Raw genomic sequence first — 24,797 nt, forward strand, 5'->3', positions numbered from 1 at the left:
CATGAGTCCGAATTTCAATAATTTCCAAATCACACAAAAAGTGGAGAAAAGGAGTTAATTGGCTTGTAGCAATAATATCGACCATTATATATTATTATTGTTATTGTTATAATAATAATAATAATAATTAATTAATTAATTAATATTAATTATTATTATTATTATTATTATTATTATTATTATTATTATTATTATTATTATTATTCATCTCGTATAGTACTTACTATTTTGGAGCTGAACTAAATTAAGAAATGAATCATTTATATCGCACACCATTCGTACATTGCATTGGTATTCCCATACTATAAGATAATGTTATTAAATTTGGTTAAATTGTGCCGGTCATAACTTGTAAAGTAATCATTTATTATTATTTTTATAAATCAGTCGGTCATGATAATAACAAATAAAATATTCAAACCAGAAGATAAGAAGCTATAATTGGTATTACGATTATTGATATGGTAGTAGTTGGTTTCTCCTCTAGATTAATTATTGATTAACGGGCTTCAATTGACAAATTGGGCCACAAGCCCAGTGACAGATTCGCAGATATATTTACGCAACTCATTACCTGATAGGCTATGCAACCGGTGATATATTCAAAATATTCTCTTTATCTTAAAGTAATATTTTTACTCACATGATATAAATATTATTTATTTATTTATTTATTTATGAATATTAATATTTATTTGCATGCATCTGTTATTGTTTATCCTCTTTTCTGCAGATTTGTATGCATCTGTTATTAGTGAGGTTAATTTTGAATTTTTATACTACTTGGAGATTTAGAGAATGTGAGTTACGAAATTGTAATGCAGCTATAGTGTTGATATGAGGATTTGAGTTTATCAAAATAACCAATTATTCTGGGGTTGAATATCATCATACATCATATATAGTATTTATTAAATTTTTTATTTTTCTTTTCAGTTTGAATTTTGTGTTTATGTGCAGCAATAAACGGTATTCATTTGTATGATCCTCCTGCTCATATTAACTTTCTTGATTCTTGATGCAGATCGCATCAAGCCTTCTAAAAGATCTCAACTTTGGATGGAAAAAGGTGACAAGTTAATGGAAATACGACATTAGAGAGACCCAATAATATCATGCTAATTTGTGTGTCATTTGATAACTTTGTTTTTTCTGTTAATGCATAAACAAATATAACTAATGTAATACTAGTAGCATATGACAAATGATGAAACAGGAATAGATTAGTAGTGTATAATAAAACAGATAGTTGATGGTCCACAAACATTGACTAAATTCGGAATTAATCTCAGTTCCAAGGTCTCAAAAAAACACAAAGCAGGCTAAAATTTAAGTTGCTATGTACACCTCGGTTAGGATGCGAGCCTTGCTAAAACAGCACTGATGGCTTGTGCACGCTTCACTGTCGTTCTCGTACATCAACCCGACAACGAACACACCTACATGACGAAGCCAAACAAGGATAAATCGAATCATCAGCTAGTATTTTAGATCGAGTTGAGATATATAAGAGTTGAAGTGAAAAGGTACTAACATGCAGCCTTATTTACAGACAGAAAGCAAAAGAGTCGATGCAATCTCAGTAGACACCACTCGTCATGGCTGCAACATCATCCAAAGACCACATATCCAATGCACTCCCACAATCCTGATTCGTGTCCCCACTGAGTAGGGCGTCTATGGAAGCATCCCAGTTGCACTCAAGATACGGCATCTGAAACAGCTTCATCTGGGAATCAAACTCTGAGAGGTCAGAGCTGTTGTCTTCATCAGGGGGCACCACATTTTCAGGGCTCGTTTTCACTTTCTTTGCTGGGTAAGGAGTATCAGAATCGAGAGCCTGATCATCATCCTCAACAACAGTGGTGAGGACAGATGACACTTCTGGATTCTTCGCACAGTTATCACTCCAAACAAAATCTGAGCAGTCGAAAGAGTTGCTTCCTTGATCGGAGCTGAAGTAAACACTGGATCCATCTGAGGGTGTACGTGGTTTTAGCCCCACATCACTGTATCCATACTGCTTCATCTGTGGCTTCTCTTCCATGAGGCCTAATGAATCATAGTAGTCGTTGCTGAGCATGGTGGTGAAACTCATGTTTTGGTCCAGATTAGGCTGCACGGAATCCGAGTTCAAGCTCTCATTTGAAGACGCTTTCCTTGAGCTCACCTTAACAGTGCGCTTTGAAGCCGCAGAGACTGGAACATCATCAGGGAAATTGACCTTAGCCTTATCACCCCTGATCCTCAGAGCTTCAACATCATAAGCTCTTGCAGCTTCCTCAGCAGTATTGAAAGTGCCAAGCCACACTCGAACCCCTTTTCTTGGATCACGGATCTCAGCAGCCCATTTCCCCCATGGACGCTGCCGGATCCCTCTGTACTGATTCTTTCTCTTTCTTTTCGAGGACTTCTCCGCATCCTCATCAGATTCAGCATAGTCAAGAGATTTATGAGCTTCACAAAACAACAAGCAAACAATAAGCGCCAAGAACAGGAGACAGGTTTGCAAGACCAACCATTTTATGTTGGCCTTTTTTTCATGGTATTAATAAGTGCTCAAAGTCTGAGATATAATCGATACCAAGAAGCATAAATCAAACTGGTCCAAATACTAGTTTTAAACTTTAGATTTTAGAGGCATATCTGTTGATATTAACTACATAAATCTCCAATATTAAGTATTTGATTGCTGATTCACACCATTATTTATACAAACCCTCTAAATCAGTCAAAATAATAGAAGAAAATCATAGCACAGAAACTTCACCATAAAACATATTCGAGCTTAGTAACCAGAAACCATCATCAAAATTACATTTTCATAGAAAAATCTAACCTTGAATGTTTTTAACTTGGACAAAAATTGTAGGCGATAATTAACTGTTTCAGATCCCCTCATGAGTACAATTTAATTTTCGCGCTAACATTAAATAAGAACATCGAGGAAACAACATCACCACCTCCACGAATTCGAGAGGGAAAGGAAAATCACTCCGACAAATCATTCACTATTAATTGATTAATTCCAAATCTATCAACATAAGCGACTCACAGGTCAAAATCCAATTTAATTTAATTAATTCAAAAACAACCGAACAACAATCCAAATTTATGATCGAGGGATGATGAAGTTACCTTTTACACCAAGGTTTTTCGGAGCAGAGAAGGCGAACTGCTTCTTCAAATCGAGCTCCTGATCACAATCATCATCATCATCGTAGTCCTCAAAATCCTGAAAATCGGCTTCGAAGTCATCGCCGAAGTCAACGAAAGGCTTGGATCTGAGCGGCTTTGAGTAATAGCTACAATTACTTTTCTTCTTCCTAAGAGCGGCGCTGCCCCATAGCAAATCGGCGGTGAGGCGGCGCGACGATAGGCCCGCCGGCGGCGTAATTTCGGAGATTACAGCTCCTCCGCACATTTCGAGAAATCGTCTGCAATAGTTTCAGTGATTGCTTTGCAAATGGAAATCGCTTTTCGTAAAAAAATCGAGATTTTTGTTGAGCTGTTGCAAGAAATGTTTCTGCTTTTTTATACGCAGATGGTGATAAGAGCGAGGCGGCCTTTTAAATTTACGATTATGCCCCTGCGGGATGACTCTATTTCAGATTTGCTAGGCTTGTTGGACTATAATAACCTTGATTTTGGACGAAATTGCATTTGCACTACCTTTTTTTTTAATTAATTATTTTGCCTAATGTAGGCCTAACAATCTAATTATCTGTGTCACATTATTTTATCACTGACGGACAACTTATAGGTAGAAGTAGGTCATCAACATCTTCTCTTTAGATTATAATTAGCATTTCTTTACTTGGAGAATATTTTGATATTACAAGATGTCTAATTATTGTAGTATGATACTAAACACTTCGAAAAATAACACATTACAAATCTACTGCAAAATCTAATTATATAGGGTAATATTAATAAAGCTTATAATTGGTATATCGGCAAATAGGAGTCAATATTGAATGGAGGAAGGAGAGTTGAAATGCCAAAAATGAAGATGAAAGCTAAAACCAGATTAGAAAAATGGACGTCATTGAATGATAGCCGCATATTATAATAGTTGTCCCCATTATCTGAATTAGTAAGTGTATTTAACCTTTCTAATTGAGTTAGATAAACATCCCTCTTATTTAATGGTTTTTAATTGGAAAGGGTCTACGACTCCATCAATTATGAAATGCTCCAGCCGTGGCTGTATTACAACACTGAAAACGTAACACGAATGTCCTTGCGGCTGCATTGCACCGGATGCATTTAATATTCTAATTTTATTTATAAATGGAGTAGTAAATTTTTATTATCTAAGTGTTGCACCGGATGCATTTAATATTCTAATTTTATTTGCACCGGATGCATTTAATATTCTAATTTTATTTATAAATGGAGCAGTAAATTTTTATTATCTAAGTGTTGCACCGGATGCATTTAATATTCTAATTTTATTTGCACCGGATGCATTTAATATTCTAATTTTATTTATAAATGGAGTAGTAAATTTTTATTATCTAAGTGTTGCACCGGATGCATTTAATATTCTAATTTTATTTATAAATGGAGTAGTAAATTTTTATTATCTAAGTGGTTACATGTATATAAGTGGTTTAACAGATTTCATAATTCATAATTTACCTATATCTAAGTGGTTTAACAGAGATTTCATAATTCATAATTCATAATTTACATGTATCTAAGTGGTTTAACAGAGATTTCATAATTCATAATTTACGTGTATCTAAGTGGTTTAACAAATTTCCCTGGTTTAACAGAGATTTCATAATTCATAATTTACATGTATCTAAGTGGTTTAACAGATTTCCCTACGCATATGCAGCTCATGACCTATGAGTCAAGTGACCAACATCTCTACCACTCCACCACATGTACTTGAATGAAATATTATGAGCATTAGTTATTGTTATACATTAAACCTGAAAATTTTTTGTCCACGCAAATTAATAATTTGTGTTTAATTTTATACTTTTAAATAATTACTATTAGTTGTGATATGCTTAATATTAACTGTCCCTTACTAAATTTTACTTTTATTTGTAGAATGAATATAAATAATAGATTTTACCTAAGATTTGATATTGTAGTATATATATTATTAACATAGTTTATTACTCCATATTTACTAAATAATACTCCAAACTTATTAATAAATCATGTTTAATTTATGTATTAACTAATAATACTAATATAGGAGTATATATTTATCCAAATTAACTAAAAATTCATGTTTATTTTTATATATTGTCTATAATATTATTTCACCACATAAACATTTTTGAATTAATATAAATTTTATTTATTTATATATGAAAATATTGTACTTTTTTAGTTATTCTAATTAATAATTTATGTATTTAGTTATTATTTAAATTTTATCATTCACTTATTTTAAATGCTCGTCATATTTAATTTATATACAAAGTTTAATAGTATATGTTTTTGTTATATATTACTAATTATAATTTATCACTCATTAAATTTAATATACTTTGTAAGGATATATTTAATTATATATATTTGCAAGGTAAAACGGTTCGACCAGTGATTGAACCGGTCGGACCGGTTGAACCGTGAACCAGTAGCCTCACCGGTTCACCGGCCGATCCGATTTTTAAAACATTGATCATAACGGTAACACAACCTCGATCTCGCCAATGAGTACTAGTATCCTAAATACTTGCGGATCCATAACCAATGTAGATGACTAAGAGATTTCAGAAATTGAACCAACTGGTGTGGACCTCTTAAGATCAGATCTAATTTCCTAGCGAGGGATAAAAATAAGGGAAAAAGTCATTTCTACTTTATTCTATCTTACTTTATTTTTTTTCACTTTAACTATTTTATAGGAATATCATTTTTCTAAAATTAAGTTCTAAAACAAGTGTGTCACTTTTAGTAGGACAAATGTGTAGAAAACTGTAGTAGGACAAATGATTAGTAAACTGTAATAGCTAAATTTATCGAAATACTATCTGCTATTACGAACCAACTTTGTATACAATGAAACTATTAAATGCGGCCGCATAGATGATTTAACGTCATTTATATCATTAATTGATTAGTAGCTAATTATATATGCACATATAAAAAAAATAAAATAAAATTGTATGCACTCCAAGAAAATTATAATCATTTTTGGGTTGTTCTAATCAAGTTCAATCATTTTTTTTAGCAAAAATATTATTCCCCTCCTGTACTTTACTCTTTTCATCTTTATTAGTACTTTATTCCTTATTTAACTTTACTTTCTTTACTGTAATCTATAACACATTAATATTTTAAATCTTATGGCCAAAAGAAATGCCCCAACAACCTTGAAATAATTTAGTATTATATAGTAATCCATTGTTTTGCATAATCAAATATATAATCCAAAAGGAACTAACCATGAACATCGCTTAAAACCGATGGTTTTGAACCGGCGTTTTACGAAGAGTAACCGGAACCAAAACAACCAAATTTGCTCATGATTAATTTTTAGTTCACGATTTTCTGAAACTAGAATCGGCGTCCGAATCATAACCTCCAGTTTATGAATCTTGGGCACCTCTATCTCTGTCCCAGAATTTGAAACGACATGAGTTTTAATGCATAACTAGTATAATAAGAGAGAGATAGAAAATGAAAGTTATTGGAGTTTTTTAGGGAAGGATGAAGCCCACCTCATTAGAGAGAAATAAGTTATAAAAAATTGAAATGGACTACTTTTATAAGACAAAACAAAATGGAAAGATTTTTTTATGGGGTGGAGGAAGTACAAAATTATTTCCTCATCTCTTTAAATATACAACATTTGCTTTTCGGTACGAGATTTTATATACTAGTAATATTTTTTTTCAAATTAATCAAGAGAGAATAAAATGAAAGAGAAAAAAAATTAAAAATATTATTTTAAATGGATCAACTTAAAAAGAAAAATGTTTCATTTTTAAGACATGGAGACATACTCTCCACTTGATAAAAATAAATACTCTGTATTACCTAAAATATTATACTCTCTCCGTCCGGAAAAAATATTTTATTATACCTTTAGAAATTTTCGCGATTTAAAATCCCATTTGTTCTATTTCCGTTTAGATAAATGAATTTCACCGTTCAACTAAATCATTACCTTCACATTTTATTATAAAATTAACATATTAAATGAAATTGACATTTTATTAACTTATTTTCCCAATTTTATGTAAAATAAAAAATATCTTAAAATTCGTATTTAATTAACAAGAGAGTATATAGTCATTAACATGACACTATAAATTGTGGAGTAGTATATTGTAATCAATGATTAATAAGACAGACAAGGTTGGGTGCGTGCAGCGGATACCGTCATCCGCGGAACGTGTGGAGCCCACGAATATACTAAAATTAGTTAAACATAGCAAAGACGACAAGGATGTGGGGCCCATGCGCACGAGGATGCCATGACATTTCTGTTTCGGGACCTAATGGTCATTTCACACTAATATTTGTGGGTCCAATGGCCCATCTCATATCAGCATGGGCTTGCATTTGTGGTCATCAGAATAGATGACACTGCAATAATAACTATTTTATGTCTCATAAAAATAAAAAATACATACTTCTACTCTGTCTAATTAAGTATATTTTATAAATTAATTCACTTTTATTTTTGATATAATTTTTATATGAGCCTTCTTATCAACTAATAATATTTTAGATATTTTTCTATTTATCTTTTTCTTACTAGACTAATTGTACAATAAAAACCATCACATTCTAAAAATATTTAATTTTATGAATTGAAGAGTATTTAAATTTACTGCGATACACCCATGTATAATGATAATAGCTTAGAATAGCTAAAATGTCGACATTCTATGAGAACTCGCAAACTTAAGAAGTCTTTTGGGGTATTATTCAAATGTAGTCATGTGGTGTGTCGACAAACTCAAATTTAAGGCCTCATTTTATTTCCTATTTTAGCTATGTTCAAATATGTCGGCAATCAGCACATTAAATAAATTATTATTGTCAATTTCAATCTTGTATGTTCGATTTTATCTCTTTAAAAATATATACTAGGAGTACTATATTTTTCTATTATGAAAAACAGGTTAATAATTTAAAACACAACCAATTTGAGAAAGTGTGAGAAATTGATTTTTTTTTTCGAACAAAATATGCAATGTTCAATAAAGATTTTTAGCTTACTTCATAGAAAAATTGAACTACTAAGTGTGAGATTGACATATACATAAATAACGAAAACAATGAATTTATTTGCATGATTAAATCATATCGAAGAAACAATAAATTTAGTTTGTTGTGTGATTAACTCTTCAACCTAATATCATTAATAAATTTCGAGTTTCTAAAGTTATTAAAAGTTTCAAGATGGGGACTTCAGGCGTGTCCCTGGCACACTCCAACTTTATGTGAGTGAATTATTCAGCCATATTTTCCAGTACTTCAACTTAACGAAGAAACTATTTAGAAATAAATTATCTAGTTAAAATCTACTTTGAAGAATTCCGATAAACAAGCATGAAATAGCAATATAGTGAGTGACAATGCCCTGAGAACAGTCACCCAAACATTTTTACCATTTCTACTAAAAAATGGCCACATCAAGGAGGTGTGAACTTGGTAGAATGGGGTGTGGAGGTGGGGCTTATGTTGGTGGAGAAATATGTTTGTTTGGGAAGGGGCTCTCTATTAGGCCATGAAAGAGTATGGGCCCAATGTGAGAGTGTGGTATTTTTTTTTGTTTGACTACAGGTGTATCGAACTCGCGTATGACGGAATTCGACTAATCTTGCTCGACCGGATTGGCGGATTAAGGCCAAAAGTCTCTCGGCGAGTGGCGGTGTCGTCTTTAATAAATCATTATACTCATGAAAAGCAAAATTGAAGAAAAACAATTACTACTATCCGTTACGTTGAGGGAGAGAATTCAAGAAAGAAATCCTCAACGTAAGTAGAAAGCAACAAAAATTAACTTAGAATGAACCGTACAAATCCTAATATTAGTTTTAGTTTAGTGCATATAGTTGAAAAAATTAGAGATGCCATGAGAATCATATCACCCGTGGGTAAGAACAATACCAAACAGAATAGAAAAATCTTTCTATCTACTTCTATGTCTAAAATAATAAAGTTGACATTTGGAATGAACTTATTCACTTTTAGTTGGACATCTTCCATAATCACTTTCAGTTGACAATTGAGTGATTAGTAGTCAGGAGTCAAACGGGAATCGATCTTTATGAGGTTTTCTTTAATGGTTCTTTCTAGCCTCTTTGTAATTTTTTTTATCAAGAAGTACATAATTCAATTGATATTTCTCTCTTGCTCACACTAGATCGTCGTCATCTATATTACCTCTCCCTTTGGTTGGCCGCTTCACACTTAATTGTCGTCATTTATTTATCCCTTTTTTGTTCTTTTTTTTCCTGAATCAGTCTTTTCTAATTTGAAATTTTATCTGCATTTAAAAAATTATAATGGAGTTCTGTTTTTTCAAAACTGACAAGGAGATAGATTTGGTAATTTTTTAAAATCGTAAATAAACATAAAAAAGTAACTCCAGTAATGAATAATATGAAATGATCACATTTGTCATCTCATCAAATGAGAAGTTACATAATTTGTTGGACATGGCAAATCATGGTATAATTTTGTTAGTTCGAAGAACTGTGACAAAATGAGATGAACAAAAGAGAATTTGCTGGTGGCAAGAGAGCAGCAAATTCCCTATCTGAGCCCTCGTATTTCCGGTAGATCCCACGCATATTCCCGTCCAACAACATCGAATGAAACGTTGCCAGCATCTTAGCACATTCCCTAAAAAACATCAAAAAACAATCAACAACCAATCCAATTATCATGAATACTAAAAGACCAAGAAAAAATCCCTCACATGAGCTGCTCTTCCAAGAAGCCGGTGTGCTGCCTAAGTGTCTCGTTCCAAGCTGGTGCAATGCTCAAGGTGCAGCGCGCTGCGTAGACTGCTGAGGCAGCAATCAACGAGGGGCTGTACCTTATTGCTGTGCTGTAGTTCATCATTGCAAGCTCACCCAACAGATACACCATGTTCTCCACTTTGGCATCGGTCATGGATGCTTTGATGAACCGGGCAAGGAACACGTATGGAGTGGGAACTGTCAAGCTCCATTCCAGCTGTCCTAGGATCTTCTTCTCCATGACCAAGATGTCTGCACAGGAGTAAGTTCTGTCTGACATGATGACCAGCTCATTCACCTCAGGCGCCCAAATCTCCTCATATTTCGAGGCTATCAGCATTGCCCCTAACCCCACTAACTGCAATTCCTTTCTCTGAGTCTTCTTCGATGCAAGATATCGGTCCACGAGGTTGATGGTGAGGTAGAGGGTCTCTGGAGAGAGATCAAATTTGTTGTGGACCTGCACCAACCAATCAACCAAGATTGCTCTCATCTTTGCATTGATCTCAGGCTGCGAATCCATATAGTCCCCCGCCATGCCCTCGTGCTGCACCCACAAACCCGAATTAGGATGTCTCATTCCACCACAACACAAGCAAATTGCATAAATAGATATATATACCTCAGCTGATTTGTAGAATTGGTAAATTTCATCTATGTATTCAACAACTGCTAGATGGTTATTGGCATCTGCAGCATCAATGTCCACTTTTGGCCCACAAGCAGCCTAACATAACACATCACACAAACAATGTCACTCAACCTACCAAATTGATTAATGAATGTATTCAAGAATCGAAAAAGCACTAACCTTGCTCCTAGCAGAGAGTGTTGATGTAAGGGTCAGAGACCTCTTTTTCAATGACATTTCTCCAGCCTTAGCCTTAGACTTAGGCTGATCTTCTTTGGAGTCAGGGCTAATCACTATAATCTCCTCTGGCTTTGGCCTTGGCTTTGGCTTTGCTGCAGCTCTCTTTTGAGGTTTCTTGGCTGGTTGAGGCTGAGCCTGAGCCTGAGCTCCATCCACCACACTGGGGTTCACTGCCAAGCACTATCAAAGACTAAAACTATCAACATAAGTTGGTCTAACCAATACAAGAAAAATACATTATATTGTAATTTGAGGAAATGAAACCTTGTTATTCTCAGCAGCAGCTGCAGCCTGTGCATTAGCCAGCAACTGAGCACAGAAACTCCTGAGAGATACAATACAATAAAGAAATCCACAATGAAAACGTATCAAACATTTAAACAAGTAGTAGTTGAATTTGTTTAGTAGTAGTACCTTGTAACAGGTCGAGAAACCTGAGGAAGCGGCTTGCCGTTGACGTCACAAATAGTTACCATATTTCCTATATCACCGAGTGCGCGGCGATTCTTCCTCTCCGCTGCCATGTTTTTCTGTTTGTTAGCGCCGGGAACACCTTCCTCCACTCCTACAATCACAATCAATAACACAAAATCAGACTTCAATCCACAACATTTTTCACCCAATTGTCTAGAAAGCGTGGAAATTCTTAAAGATTCAAAATTCCATTATTGATTTAGCCCTAATCTAGAATGCCTCCCAAGCACGGCCACAAAATGCATAGTAATTGTGAGAGATCGGTGCGATACCTCTGTTCTGCTGTTGAATCACTTGTCTTGACGCCATTCTTGAAAACCCCCTTGGTAAATCTGAAACACTCGATAGGTAAATCTTCTTCTTCTTCTTCTTCTTCTTCCGATTTCTCTCAATGTAGGTCGCCTCTTTTATGCTGATGCTGTGATGCATACGAACCACAACGGTCTTATTTTTTCGGAATTTGCGACCGTCCGATGCAGAGTGCATCAAACGGTGTTAATTTAATTTCAGATGCGCCGTTTAATTTAATTACATTTTTATTAAATTCCCAGCCTATTTAATTTTTTTCTCTATGTACTCGTGTAAATTATGGCAATCACTTACATTCGCGATATTTGACTGTGATGTCGTACATTTTGCAATCACCATTTTCATAAACTGAAATCATTCAATATTTACCAATTTTAAGGAGTCCAAGGCATCCCCATTAAAATTTAATACTGAAATTAATATCAAAGTAATTTTAAGGTTTATTGGCGTGTGATATCGTACTACTTTTGAAACTTCTAATTTTTTCTACCACTTTAACTTGACAAACATTCAATTTTCCATCGACATAAATTCCAGCTTATTAAAAATGACATGAAAGACGAGTTCATATTTAATTAATGACGCGGAACATCACTTATTGTTTTAGAAAACAAATGACATCTCATGAATAATTATGATTTTTCTTTCCTTTTCTCTTTTATCTCCATCTCCGCCTCGCTATTTGTATTCTCTTTCTCTCTCTTTGATATAGTTCTTCATAGTCCACATCAACTTTCCGACTAGACCTGACAAGCGACCTATGCAAAATTTTGCAACACCATATAACAGATGATAAGTTTGATACTTCAGTCAATATTCATGATATTATTTGTCAAGTTCAAAGCCGATGAAAAAAATTAAAATTTTCAATAGTATCATAATATTAGGAGCCAATTAACTCTAATTTTGATATTGCACAATTATAGTTTTAAGAATCTTAGATTGCTGCTTTTTAATTTCGTGGATATTTTTGATTTTTTATTATCTAGTTACAAGGTAATTCTCGAAGACTATGAATATAGTTTAATAGTTCAACCATGTTTCTTCTTAACTTTTCTTATATGTACTACTTTAATAATTTCAAAATTCTTGCATAGTTGTATTATTTTTATTAATTTATTAAAATACAATATAATAATACTATTATCATAACTAAAATTATTAGTATCATTATTGTAGTTTTCGCTATTATTTAATTATGTTATAACTTAAGAATTTATCAAGTAAATCTTAATTTTATTCAATTACGGACCATATATGGTCGAAAGAAAAAATCTCTATTTGAGAGGGCTTCTTCCTATACCTATGAATTCCATTGGACCCAGAAATGATACCTTGGAAGAATCGGTTGAGTCTTCCAATATCAATAGGTTGATTGTTTCGCGACTTTCATCGAATACGGCTTTCCGCAGAATTCTATAGGGGGAGAACCAGCTAGCTCTGGGTTCGAGTGACATTTTACCCTTTAGACCTTTTTGAAGAAGGTTCTGTTACTAACATGTTTACTTCCATTGTAGGAAATGTAACATTTTTTTTTATATTCCAAACACATGATAAGTAGGTAATACAGAAGAGCACTTATATTTCTTAATAATGTTATTATTCTGAACAAATAAATAAACCCCAATTTTTTTAATAATAGGCGATATATATAATTATTAATGTGATTGGATAATTGTACCCTGAAAAATATACCGGTACAGTATATTGAATTAGTTGATAGATTTTACTCTTTTATCAGTAATTGGGTTTTCAAACTTTTATAGATTTATTCCATTTTTTGATTGAGTTTCAAAATTTGCACTTGATTATAAACTTATGTTACTGTTGCTACATAATTAATGACCGCACACCAATAAATTAAATTGCGAACTTAATGACAGATTCATGCGCTCAATCAACTCATGATTTTGTATATGGTACAAAAGATAATTCTGGATTTATAGTTAACTTATTTGAAATAAATTGACATTTTTGTGACTTAGACAGTGGAGTTGCATGGTACTACTCCATCTGTTTTTTAAAAATAGCAACTCTTTTCCTTTTAGTACGTTTCTTAAAAATAACAACTTTTAAACTTTTCATTTTTGAAAATCTTTTACAACCTTATACATCAATTTATTTACCACTTAATTATACCACTATAATTAACAATTTTAAGTGGACCCTATAATCCATAATGTTATTATTCTGAACAAATAAATAAACCCCAATTTTTTTAATAATAGGCGATATATATAATTATTAATGTGATTGGATAATTGTACCCTGAAAAATATACCGGTACAGTATATTGAATTAGTTGATAGATTTTACTCTTTTATCAGTAATTGGGTTTTCAAACTTTTATAGATTTATTCCATTTTTTGATTGAGTTTCAAAATTTGCACTTGATTATAAACTTATGTTACTGTTGCTACATAATTAATGACCGCACACCAATAAATTAAATTGCGAACTTAATGACAGATTCATGCGCTCAATCAACTCATGATTTTGTATATGGTACAAAAGATAATTCTGGATTTATAGTTAACTTATTTGAAATAAATTGACATTTTTGTGACTTAGACAGTGGAGTTGCATGGTACTACTCCATCTGTTTTTTAAAAATAGCAACTCTTTTCCTTTTAGTACGTTTCTTAAAAATAACAACTTTTAAACTTTTCATTTTTGAAAATCTTTTACAACCTTATACATCAATTTATTTACCACTTAATTATACCACTATAATTAACAATTTTAAGTGGACCCTATAATCCACTAACATTAATTCTATTATTCCCCCCCCCTCCCTACTTTACCAAATTTTTTCTCCTTCTCTCTTAGTTTATCAATTTTTGTTTCCCTTTTTCTTACTTTACCAAATTTTTCATTAAAATCGTGTCGTTTCAAATGTCTCTATTTTTAGAAAACGGAGGGAGTATTATTTTAATTGTTTGTAAAAAATTACTGAGTATACTTGGATTAAGATCTTGAGTGTTTTTATAAAGGTTGAATGAAATGATATAGACTAGGGTTTGATAGGCAGCTATATTGAGAACACTCACAAGTGACATCAATAAAATTTAGAGAAATCATTTCAAGAATGCATATTTAATAGACTAGGGTTTCAAAAATGATATAGACTACGATCATGTAGGATTTTATAGTAAAGAAATGGTATCACCAACACAAAAAAGACATTAAGTTCAGTAGAGTAAAGGCTCCTAGAATGGAAAACAAGAATGTAGTACTCTACTCCTATTAGCAATTCGCAATACATTACAAGTGAAGAATAAGAATCATCACCCCAAAAATGATTTAATGGTCCACTGGAATTTTGTGAGAAAAAACTCTTTCTCTTGCCTCCCTTGCCTGTAAGTTTAGCATGTGCAACATCAACAAAATATTGGTAAATGGTAATGGTAATGAAGGTAAAGGGAAAAAATGAGATAGATACCTGTTTGTCCCAATTTGTGAGAGATGTAATGAGAGAAAGTGAGATAGACTGCACAGTTGCCCCTGCTACCAATCCACTCCAAAGACCCTTCCCCTTAAGGTCCAACACAAAGCCTAGCACCAGCGCCACCGGGATCCCAACTATATAGTATGACCCGAGATTCACGTATGCCCCTATGTGCTGCCATCTGCTTCCTCTCGCCACTCCTGAGAGCACTGCCTGCGTGCTATCCATGATGATGGACAGGCAAAGCAGAGGAACCATTGCTTTCACGCCATCAACCACTTCTTTCTCCCCGCTAAATGCATACCCTAAAATACCCCGGCACAAGTACAGGGTCGTGCTGGCTACTAGGAACTCTGCTATCGCCAACACTACCACCGCATACACAGCAACTCGAGCCCCCTCTGGCTTCCCTGCTCCAAGCTCGTTCGACACCAACGTGCTATGTATCATCATTCATCAAACACAACCCCACAACCCCATCATTATTTCTATTTTAGCATTCCCTTAGTTAATACTACTATTAATAGAATAGCTCAACTAACCTTGCAGCAGCACCAAAAGAGTAGGGTATGTGATAGTGCAATGAAGTAACCGTGAAGCTGCCCACACCACCAACAACAATTAGCCCATCATATATGAAAATCATTTCACATGCCACACCACATTAGTATCATATTATCCTCTCTCTAATTCTTCGATGTGGAATGATTTGAACCCTGACACATAGAAGAATATACTACTCCTTCCGTCTCACTTAAGATGATACATTTTCCTTTTTAGTTAGTTTGTCCCATATAAGATGATACATTTCTATTTTTGGAAACTTTTTCTGTTTACAATTGAATATTCAACTCTCTTTCTCTCGGCATTTAATAGTTTTTCTCTCAAATAAACACATTAACCAACAACTTGTAAAATCCTATGCCGACTAAGAAATGTGTCATCTTAGTCGGGAGTAGTACTATAACATACCCTATAGAAAGAATAGATGTGGCCAGCTGTGGATTTGGCAAGAGTCCTGAGAGCAATATGACCAGCTCGAATGACCACCACTCCAAACTGCAACAATCACACTACACTGTTAGACAATACAGTGGGGTCCATTATCTATGTTTAGGAAACAGATGAATTACTGTTTTTAGGAAACGTACCAGACCATTACAGCAGACGGGACAGCTAGGCGAAAGAAGTCCCACATGGAGTGAAGAACATCCATGGAAAAGGAAGCACGAGTCTTGTCACAGGAAGGCGAATACATAACATAAATCGCAAGCAAAACCACATTAATCCAATAGGAAATGGCAATGGACAAGGCGGCCCCGGGGTTTCCGAGGCCGAACTTGAAGACAAAAGCCCAGCAGAGGAGCAGCTGCGAGAAGAGCGAGAGCAAGGAGGTCCAGAGCATGGGGAAGATCAAACTCTGCGCCTGCAAGTAGCGAACGAGCGACTGCATAATAGCGTAAGGGAAGAGCGTAGGAATGAGATAAATGGTGAATTTGCCAGCCTCAGCAGAAATCAAGGGATCCTGCCCCACAAACACCAGCAACTCCTCCGTGTAAATCCAGAGCACGCAAACAGGGAGGCACACGATGAAGAGGCACAGAATCGCGGCGTATGTGAAGGTCCCGACTGTGTGCAGCTCCTTGGCGCCGTGCGCCTGCCCGCAGAGAGTCTCCAGAGCGCTGGACATTCCGAACTGCACATCCATGATTAATTAGAAATTATTAGAAAGAGTTAAGTTTGTAAGTGTAAATGAATAATTACGAGTAAGCTGAATCCGGTGACGTTGGAGAGAGAGGTGGCGATGGAGGCGCTGGAGAGGGAGAGTTCGCCTAAATGGCCTAGCATGAATATCGGAGAGGTGCGCTGAAGGTACTGAGAAAGCGTCACCACTATCATGGGGAGCGCGATCAGATTCACGCGGTTCACATCTCCGCCCAACTTCCGCCAACGGTTAGTAGTATTGGGATTGGGATTGGGATTGAGGAGAGGTACCTCCGCCGCCTCCATTGCCATTTTGATTTTGGATACCAAGCTAGTAAACAGGGTTAAAACATAGTACTACTATAAAAGCAGACAGCAAGGCTCCAACTCAAACTCAAATGACTATATATCACATCAACTAATTTTACTCAAAATCATTTATTACATTTTATGGTCAAAATAATTTAAAAACTTATACACAAATACCATAATATTATGCATGTTTCCTATACTATATATATGTCTCTACGATTCAAGTAAATGCATAAATAAATTACTTTTTTTTCAAATAAATCAATTTTTGGTTGTACAAAATTTGTTTCCCATACTATATATATGTCTATACTTTTTAAGTAAATGCATAAATAAATTACTTTTTTTTTTCAAATAAATCAATTTTTGGTTGTACAAAATTTAATTGCATAGACTTATTGATTACTTTAATTATTTTTTCTTTCTATCTATTATTTTTTTAATTATGCATTAAAAATTGTGTTTATTTTTTTCTTGGGGGAAAAAATAGTCAGAGAAGTACACTAAAAAAGGAGTTTTGGCGATTGGCAGTGCACGCCAAGGCAAGGGATTGAATAGCCAATGAGGAGGAGCAAACGTCGGCCACGTCTCCTTCCTGGAACGGTTCTAATAAATCATACACCCTATTTTGTCCCTTTCTTGTCAATTTTTATTGAAAAAAAATCCATGTGGTCTCGTCTATTCATGCAACTATATTGATACACACTTCTCAATAAAATTTTATTTTTTTAGTTATTTATTTAGATGTATTTTTTAGTTATATAATTTATTTTTAGGATTTAATTTGTAATTTTCATTTTTTTATTAGGTATTTAGAAAAATGTTTTTTTAATTTAAAAATAAAATAATGAATATGATTAGGAGGAGGGTTGAAGGTGTTGTTTTTTAATTAAACGATGGAGTAAAAGTGGTGTAGGCACGCAATAGTGAATATAAAAGATGGATAAGAGATAGATAAAAGAAAGGATTGCTAATGCTTTTATTTCATTTTTTATTTTTTTAATAAATGTATCTCAAATTCTATCAACTCATTTATTCACAATTATTATAAAATTAGGGCTCGTTTAGTTATCTATCCATGATATGATTAGTTAGGATAATGATAATGATCATGATATGTATTTATGGTCTGTGCTATTTATATTTCTAATTGGTATGTTCGGTGCAAAATATAGAATATCATGCTAATTTTTTGTAAACCAAACTAACCTCAATGATATATATGCACAAACTGACGATATGAAAGATGGAGGATAACTTAGTAATTTTGTTCCACTATCTTGGTTCAATTTCCAAAACTGTTAATTAATCCACCAAAATTGTGGATTAATAATCTATCATCTATCATCTACTCCCTCCGTTCAACAATAGGAGTCTCATTTTTTATCGGTGCGAGTTTTAAGAAATGTTAAGAAAAGTGAGTGGAAGAAAATTAGTGGAATAGGGGTCCCACTTGTATATATTAGTTTCAAATGATATGTGAGTGGAATGGGTTGGTGGAATGTGGAGCCTCTTTACCATTTATGATAATTATGAACCGGGACTCCTATTCGTGGACAGACCAAAATGGAAAAACGGGACTCCTATTCGCGGACGGAGGGAGTATCATCTATCATCTATCATCTATCATCTATCATCTATCATAATCTAAAGTGACAGTTTGGTGAAAAGTCAGTTTTGCCCTTTTTGGCGGGAATCATCATAAAATTTGGCAGAATCATGGCTAAAAATTTGTGATCTTATTGTAAAGTCCAGTTGATTAAAAGTAAAGCTCATAGTATCAGTTTTCTTTGTATGTATCGAGAATTGTGTGGGGATAGGATGCAGCCTATGTGTTCTATACTTGCATAGGCTTTTCAAAGAAAATACTATTATACTATTACACAATATATATATATTCTATTCTTCCAGAATATCTTCACAGCTCTTCCCAATGCAATTAATCCCTGAAAAAAATATTAATAATATGTTAGTACTCATACTTAAACCTATAATGTATACATTTGAAATTATGAATGAAATTGTACCTATATAACAGGAGCAGGGAATAAAATCATATTTTTAAAAAATGAAAAATGAGAAAAAATCAAAATTTTAGAATATGAAACATGACATACAGAGAGAGAAAGGGGGAGAGGGTGACAAACTATTAAATGTTCAAAAGTCTTTCCTGCAAAGCAATAACAATTATCTATTTCCAATGCAATTTATCCTTGAACAAAGTTAAATAATACTCCCTCCGTCCACGATTAAGAGTCCCATTTCTAAATGGCACGGGTTTTAAGAAATGTTAAGAAAAGTGGGTGGAAGAAAGTTAGTGGAATAGGGGTTCCACTTGTATATATTAGTTTTAAATGATAATGTGAGTGAAATGAGTTAGTGGAATGTGGGGTCTCTTTACCATTTATAGTAATTATGAACCGGGACTCTTATTCGTGGACGGACAAAAATGAAAAAACGGGACTCTTATTCGTGGACGGAGGGAGTACTATGTTAGTATTCATATTTAAAACCTATATTTAGAATTATCAATGAAGCAGCATCTGAGAAATCCAGAGTGAGAGAATATAGTCACAATTTTAGAACATGAAAAAAAAGGAGAATAAAATTAAAATTTTAGAACATTAAAAATAAGAGAGAGAAAGAAAGAGACAGAGAGAGTGGGACAGAATATAAATTTATAAATCTGTTGTAAATGAATAGATACCATACTAAATGAAAAACCTATTAAGCAATATATATATTTTAAAAACTAAGCATTGAATTCGTTTGTGTAAAGAAAATTGGAGACATAATAGCATTAAATAAATTGATGATAGGATTTGCAAAGCATTCTAGAACTAATATTTGCAAAGAGTAGTAATTGTATTTGAAATTTGACTCTAATAATCTCTAATACCTTATCAACATTATGCTCATGTAAGTTAGATATGACTATGTTGTCAAATATAGATATAGGACATAGTTTGAAAAGAAAGAATTACATACCTTTTTTTAATATCGTGATGTCTTGATGCAGTAGAGTAGGTGTTGTAGCCGCCCATGCTTGCAATGTTATCATCTCTCTATAATGATTGTAGAGTGAAGAGAGAGAGCCGCTTTTCTTTTCCTTCTCTTTCCTGTTTCTGAAGAGTGGAGAGTGAGAGGCAGTATTATATTTTTAGGGTGGGTTAGGTTTTGGTTTTTTAATACAAGTGGAGTTAATAATTGCTGAAATGAATTGGGCCTTAAATGACCTTATATGGTTGCAAACTTATGAAACTAAATAGGCCGAATTTATGAAACATGAATCTGTAATATTTAACTTATATTCGTATTAATATTAATTAATATTAATATGAATATGAATATTAATATGAATATAAGTGTAAAAGACTTTGTATTAATATTTGGCATGCAAGTTGTTAAAGTATTTTAAGTATGAATATTATTATCTGATATTTTTTTAAAATAGAAAATCGTTGTTAAGTGGAAGGTCTCTCATGATTATGTTTTTTTGGGAACATGCACAATTTCCCAACAAGCATGCTGGAGAGGTGAGCACTATAAATAAGTAAATAACCTGCCACTCACTCCTTCAACACTCTCACTAAACTCTCTCAACCAAAATCATTCAGCAGAATCATCATCAGAAATAGTTCAGAATCTTTCTTCTTCTTAATTCATCGATTCTCACTTAAATCACTGCTCATTTATTATTTATCTATTCTTCTATGAATCTGCAGTCTTTATTCCTAATGTATTTCTTTCAGTTTCTGCTATTTCTGCTTTATCACTAATTATTTATGTTTTAGTTTCATATTATGCCTTAATGTTACATATATTTTTATAAGTTTCTATAACTACTTAGCACAACACTATGAAGGTAGTTTTCTAACCTGTATTTGCCATTGCCGTGATGCACCTCATCTGTGAAATCTTGAGTGCTATCTCTCATTCATATTTTGGATCACGAAGTTCCTACAACTAATGAATGAAATTATTTGTTCTTGTTTCTGAACTTAATACACAGTCTTATTCAATTTAAGTGATCGGTTGATTCTCATAAAAAGGCACTGACCTCATTTTACAATTTATGTTCAATGATTTGCCTTTTTTGACACATCTATTTGCAATCTATTGGGATAATTTCCTGCACAAAGTAGGCTGTTAGTTTAAATACTGCATACATTCTTTAAATTAGTCACTGATTTTTGAATATTTCTTTTCAATAGAAGAAAGCACTGTATCTCAAACAACGGCACCATTCATTAGTTGCAGGACAATCTTCTACCTAAAGTTACAACTCTACCATCAAAGTCCGTTGCATCCGTGTTTATGAATACAATTCTGGAGACAACAATGATAGCACTTTGGAAATAGTATTCCATGATAGGCTGGTATGTTTACCAAAATAGAATGCATGAAATATAGAAAGTTATACATAATATATTAGTATGTTTCTATTTACTAATTTTATGTTAATTTTTTGTTTATAGGGCACCAGAATTCAAACTTCTCTTCCAAAGAATGCATGCAAGAAAATTGGTTCACAGATATAGGCTCATAGATATTCCAAGCATGCATCATTGTATTCAAAAGCACACGAATCATGCAAAGTAAATTATTTGTTTTCAGAATTTGCTTATGCTTTCTACAAATTGTCATATTGACACCACATGAATCATGCAAAGTAAAATATTTGTTTTCAGAATTTGATTATGCTTTCTACAAACAGCCATATTGACACCAAAATGACAACATTATCACAGCTAAGTATGACCTACATAATTATATATTAGGTAATTTCTAAGTTACCTTGACTTCACAACATTAATTTTAGTCTTTTTGCACTCAGAAAACACTGTAGTATATGACAGTAACGTTTATATGTTAATTAAAAAAAATATTTGAACATACAAATTACAGAGGTGTTGATAAAATTAAGATTATAGTTTATTTTCGTTTAAAATATCAATTGCAGTTTATTATTTTAATCAATAGTTAAGAATATTATCTATTTTGGGACCAAACTGACCACAAACTTCAAAAGATCAGTCAAGCATGGTCATATATATTGCAAGCTTGCATGAATGCATTTAACAGCACATGATTCGTGCAAATTAAATTCTTATTTTTCAGAATTTGATGCATGCTTAAAAACAGATACACCCATATTGACACCAAATCACATTATCATAGATATTAGCAAAGTATGGCATACATATTAAGTTACTATTCTAAGGGTAACAAAATTACCTTTAATGCACAACACCAATTTTAGTCGTTTAGTACTCTTAAAACCCCATTCTCTTCCTCTGCATAATATGAGAGTAAACTTAAAGTTAATCAAACAAATCTATTCATGATGATATAGGATACTAAACCAATGAAAAAGAACCAGACATGAAAATTCACAGTTTAATATTAAGTGGAATGGATATTGTGGGAATGATTTTGCAAATGAACTTCTCAGATTTATTACTGATGAAGCTCATATTTACCTAATAGTACATAACATCTATAAATACTATCTATTAGTATCATGCGAGTGCTACTATTTCCATGCCTGCTACAAGGCCCAAGTGAATAGATTTCTTTATATAGTCTCAAAACAACAATACAACATCAGTGACACCGAAAGTAAACAATTACTAGAAAACAAACACAATATCTCACCTCTAAATATATGTTTGAATTGCCATTCATTTCCATGTGTATCCTTAGCAATCAATTTTGGTGTTGGCAACTCAGAATTTGTTGGCTCATATTCTGATAGGAGAGCAATCATTGTCAGTGACAACAAATATAGGAAATTAGCACTGAATACATATGTATACAGCTAAAGGAATCAGATAAATAGTTACCAATGGGGGAAGACACTCATTTGCATGTTTATGAAAGACAGAAAACCACCATGAGTGCTGGTATCAGAAGCAGTCAAAACTAAGCAGGACGAATGAACTGCAGGTCTAGGAGTCCCATCAATTAGACTATCCGAACTTATCGGCTCGCTTTGCTACAAATTGATTTACCCAGTTACTACATGTTAAGTTGCAAACCAAAAAGATGCCTGCTTGATTTTTGAGCTAGGCACAATGAAAGAACAAACATGATGATTTTTCCAAAATCAAAGAGCAAGCGAAAATCAATTAGGTTTAGTAGCGTTTAGAGTTTTGGGGTATTTGTCAAAAATCTGACGAGTAAGAGAATTTTTGCCTCAGATCTGTTATGGTTTTGGCCAATTTTTTAGAATCATGTAGAAAAATTAATTTCTCTAGAGTTTTGAAAGGGATTTCGATTACCTTTTCGCTGTTGAAGTTCGTCGCTTATTGCGCGTTCCCACCGTGAGCTCCACTGACGTCGCATCGGCGCTTTCCGGAGAAATGGTGGAGGGAGACATCCACACCGGCGGCGGATTTGTGAGGGCGGATCAGATAGATCTGAAGACACTCGACGAGCAGCTCCACCGGCATCTCATCCACACAGAGAGAGATGATGAGGCTGAACAAGAAATGAGAAATGGGCAGCGGCGACGTCTGGAATACGGCGGCGGCATCTCGGCGTGGAGGTGGCCACCGTAAATGAAGAAAGATTGAGAGATTGAGCTGCAATAACCGAGAAGTCACCCACCACATTTTATTTTTTCTTATTTCTAATTTTAAAATATGGACTTTTAAATTTTATTTCTTTACTTTTATTATTCCATACTAAATCGAGTAAAAATTCGTTGATTATTTCTTGAAAATTTTCTAAATTTAGTTCTATAATTTAATATTCCTTATGTCTCACGAGTTACATTTTGTGTGAACACAAGTTTTAAGAATTGTAAAAAATAGTGAGTTGAAAAAATAAATGAAATGTGACTCTTATTTAAGGACGAATTAAAATAGCAAAATGTGACTTTTATTTCGGTATGGTAAGAGTATTTAAACCTTACTATTGATATTAGTATATTTTTGTTTTCATTTAAACTATTTAAATTATATTTTTTTCAAAGGAAGATAATCTTTCCAGTTCATAGAACAAAATTTTATGTAATGTTATTTCGAGCGTTCATTAGTAAATTAAAATAGAAGTAATGTGTACTATGTTTAGTAATGAATTATTTTGGCCGTTACTTTATGACATTTTTAATTGACCATAAATTAATAATGCAATGGGCCTGTTTTTATTTGATCTATTTATATATTCTCACATTGTTTTAAGTTAATAATTTTGCTATTGTTATTAATTATTATAATAAATTATTTATAATATTTCTTATTTGAATTACAAATTATTAATTTAAATATATTTCGTTGTCTTCGATCCTATTAATTGATCAGCATAATTCATATATTGTGAATAACATTAATTTCCACTCGTCAAAACTCATACTCTTTTATCCTTATTTACACATATTCCCTTTGCCATTTATTTTATTTTATTTTACTCCACTCATATTATATATTAAAGTTGTATAAAATCGTTTGTGAATGTAAAAAGTGTTTCATTTACAGTGAGTTAGGTGTTTTAAAATATTGTGAATACTTATTGTAATTAACACATATTCTTAACCATAGTACATTATTATATTTTTATTGTCCGCTTTTTAAAAATTTACTTCACTTTATAATTTATCTTCATTATTGGAATATCTTATGTCTCGTGCATAGCACGGATGTAAACACTAGTTTATAATAAAATGTGAGTTGGAATTAGTTACTGGAATTGTGGTTCTATCACCAAATCTCACATTATTTGA

General features: G+C 33.1%; 3 protein-coding genes and 2 long non-coding RNA genes across 8 annotated transcripts; 1 reads left to right on the forward strand and 4 right to left on the reverse strand.

The window, feature by feature from the left end:
• Positions 1–1,253: 1,253 nt before the first annotated feature.
• On the reverse strand, positions 1,254–3,511 carry LOC125187872 (ethylene-responsive transcription factor RAP2-12-like). Its single transcript, XM_048084515.1, has 3 exons — positions 3,139–3,511; positions 1,535–2,457; positions 1,254–1,439 (listed from the first exon to the last, which is right to left on the reverse strand). Exons 1-2 carry the CDS (start codon positions 3,422–3,424, stop codon positions 1,580–1,582), a joined length of 1,164 nt encoding a protein of 387 aa, XP_047940472.1. The 5' UTR covers positions 3,425–3,511; the 3' UTR covers positions 1,254–1,439; positions 1,535–1,579.
• Positions 3,512–9,583: 6,072 nt separating this feature from the next.
• On the reverse strand, positions 9,584–11,673 carry LOC125187871 (G2/mitotic-specific cyclin-1-like). Its single transcript, XM_048084514.1, has 7 exons — positions 11,571–11,673; positions 11,239–11,389; positions 11,089–11,149; positions 10,765–11,004; positions 10,576–10,680; positions 9,911–10,500; positions 9,584–9,834 (listed from the first exon to the last, which is right to left on the reverse strand). The coding sequence occupies exons 1-7, from the start codon at positions 11,605–11,607 to the stop codon at positions 9,672–9,674; spliced, it is 1,347 nt and encodes a 448-aa protein (XP_047940471.1). The 5' UTR covers positions 11,608–11,673; the 3' UTR covers positions 9,584–9,671.
• A 3,044-nt stretch (positions 11,674–14,717) lies between these two features.
• Positions 14,718–17,144, reverse strand: LOC125187056 (protein DETOXIFICATION 14-like). Of its 2 annotated transcripts, none has more exons than XM_048083566.1 (6): positions 16,841–17,144; positions 16,207–16,751; positions 16,028–16,114; positions 15,598–15,654; positions 15,050–15,494; positions 14,718–14,964 (listed from the first exon to the last, which is right to left on the reverse strand). In XM_048083566.1, the coding sequence occupies exons 1-6, from the start codon at positions 17,069–17,071 to the stop codon at positions 14,911–14,913; spliced, it is 1,419 nt and encodes a 472-aa protein (XP_047939523.1). In that variant the 5' UTR covers positions 17,072–17,144; the 3' UTR covers positions 14,718–14,910. The 2 variants fall into 2 exon arrangements, with proteins under 2 accessions (XP_047939523.1, XP_047939522.1); XM_048083565.1 differs by having other exon boundaries at positions 16,820–17,143.
• A 1,686-nt stretch (positions 17,145–18,830) lies between these two features.
• LOC125186194 lies at positions 18,831–23,674 on the reverse strand. 3 transcript variants are annotated; one of them, XR_007170375.1, is made up of 8 exons: positions 23,356–23,674; positions 22,918–23,014; positions 22,730–22,822; positions 22,310–22,368; positions 21,132–21,203; positions 20,950–21,037; positions 20,060–20,196; positions 18,831–19,017 (listed from the first exon to the last, which is right to left on the reverse strand). It is a non-coding gene; the product is annotated as an uncharacterized LOC125186194 (long non-coding RNA). The 3 variants fall into 3 exon arrangements; XR_007170374.1 differs by having other exon boundaries at positions 20,060–20,190; positions 22,918–23,069; XR_007170373.1 differs by having other exon boundaries at positions 22,918–23,069.
• LOC125186196 lies at positions 21,036–21,692 on the forward strand. Its single transcript, XR_007170376.1, has 2 exons — positions 21,036–21,450; positions 21,550–21,692. It is a non-coding gene; the product is annotated as an uncharacterized LOC125186196 (long non-coding RNA).
• Positions 23,675–24,797: the final 1,123 nt, after the last annotated feature.

This window comes from Salvia hispanica, chromosome 5 (assembly GCF_023119035.1).
Source record: "Salvia hispanica cultivar TCC Black 2014 chromosome 5, UniMelb_Shisp_WGS_1.0, whole genome shotgun sequence".
Classification (NCBI taxonomy): Eukaryota; Viridiplantae; Streptophyta; class Magnoliopsida; order Lamiales; family Lamiaceae; genus Salvia; species Salvia hispanica.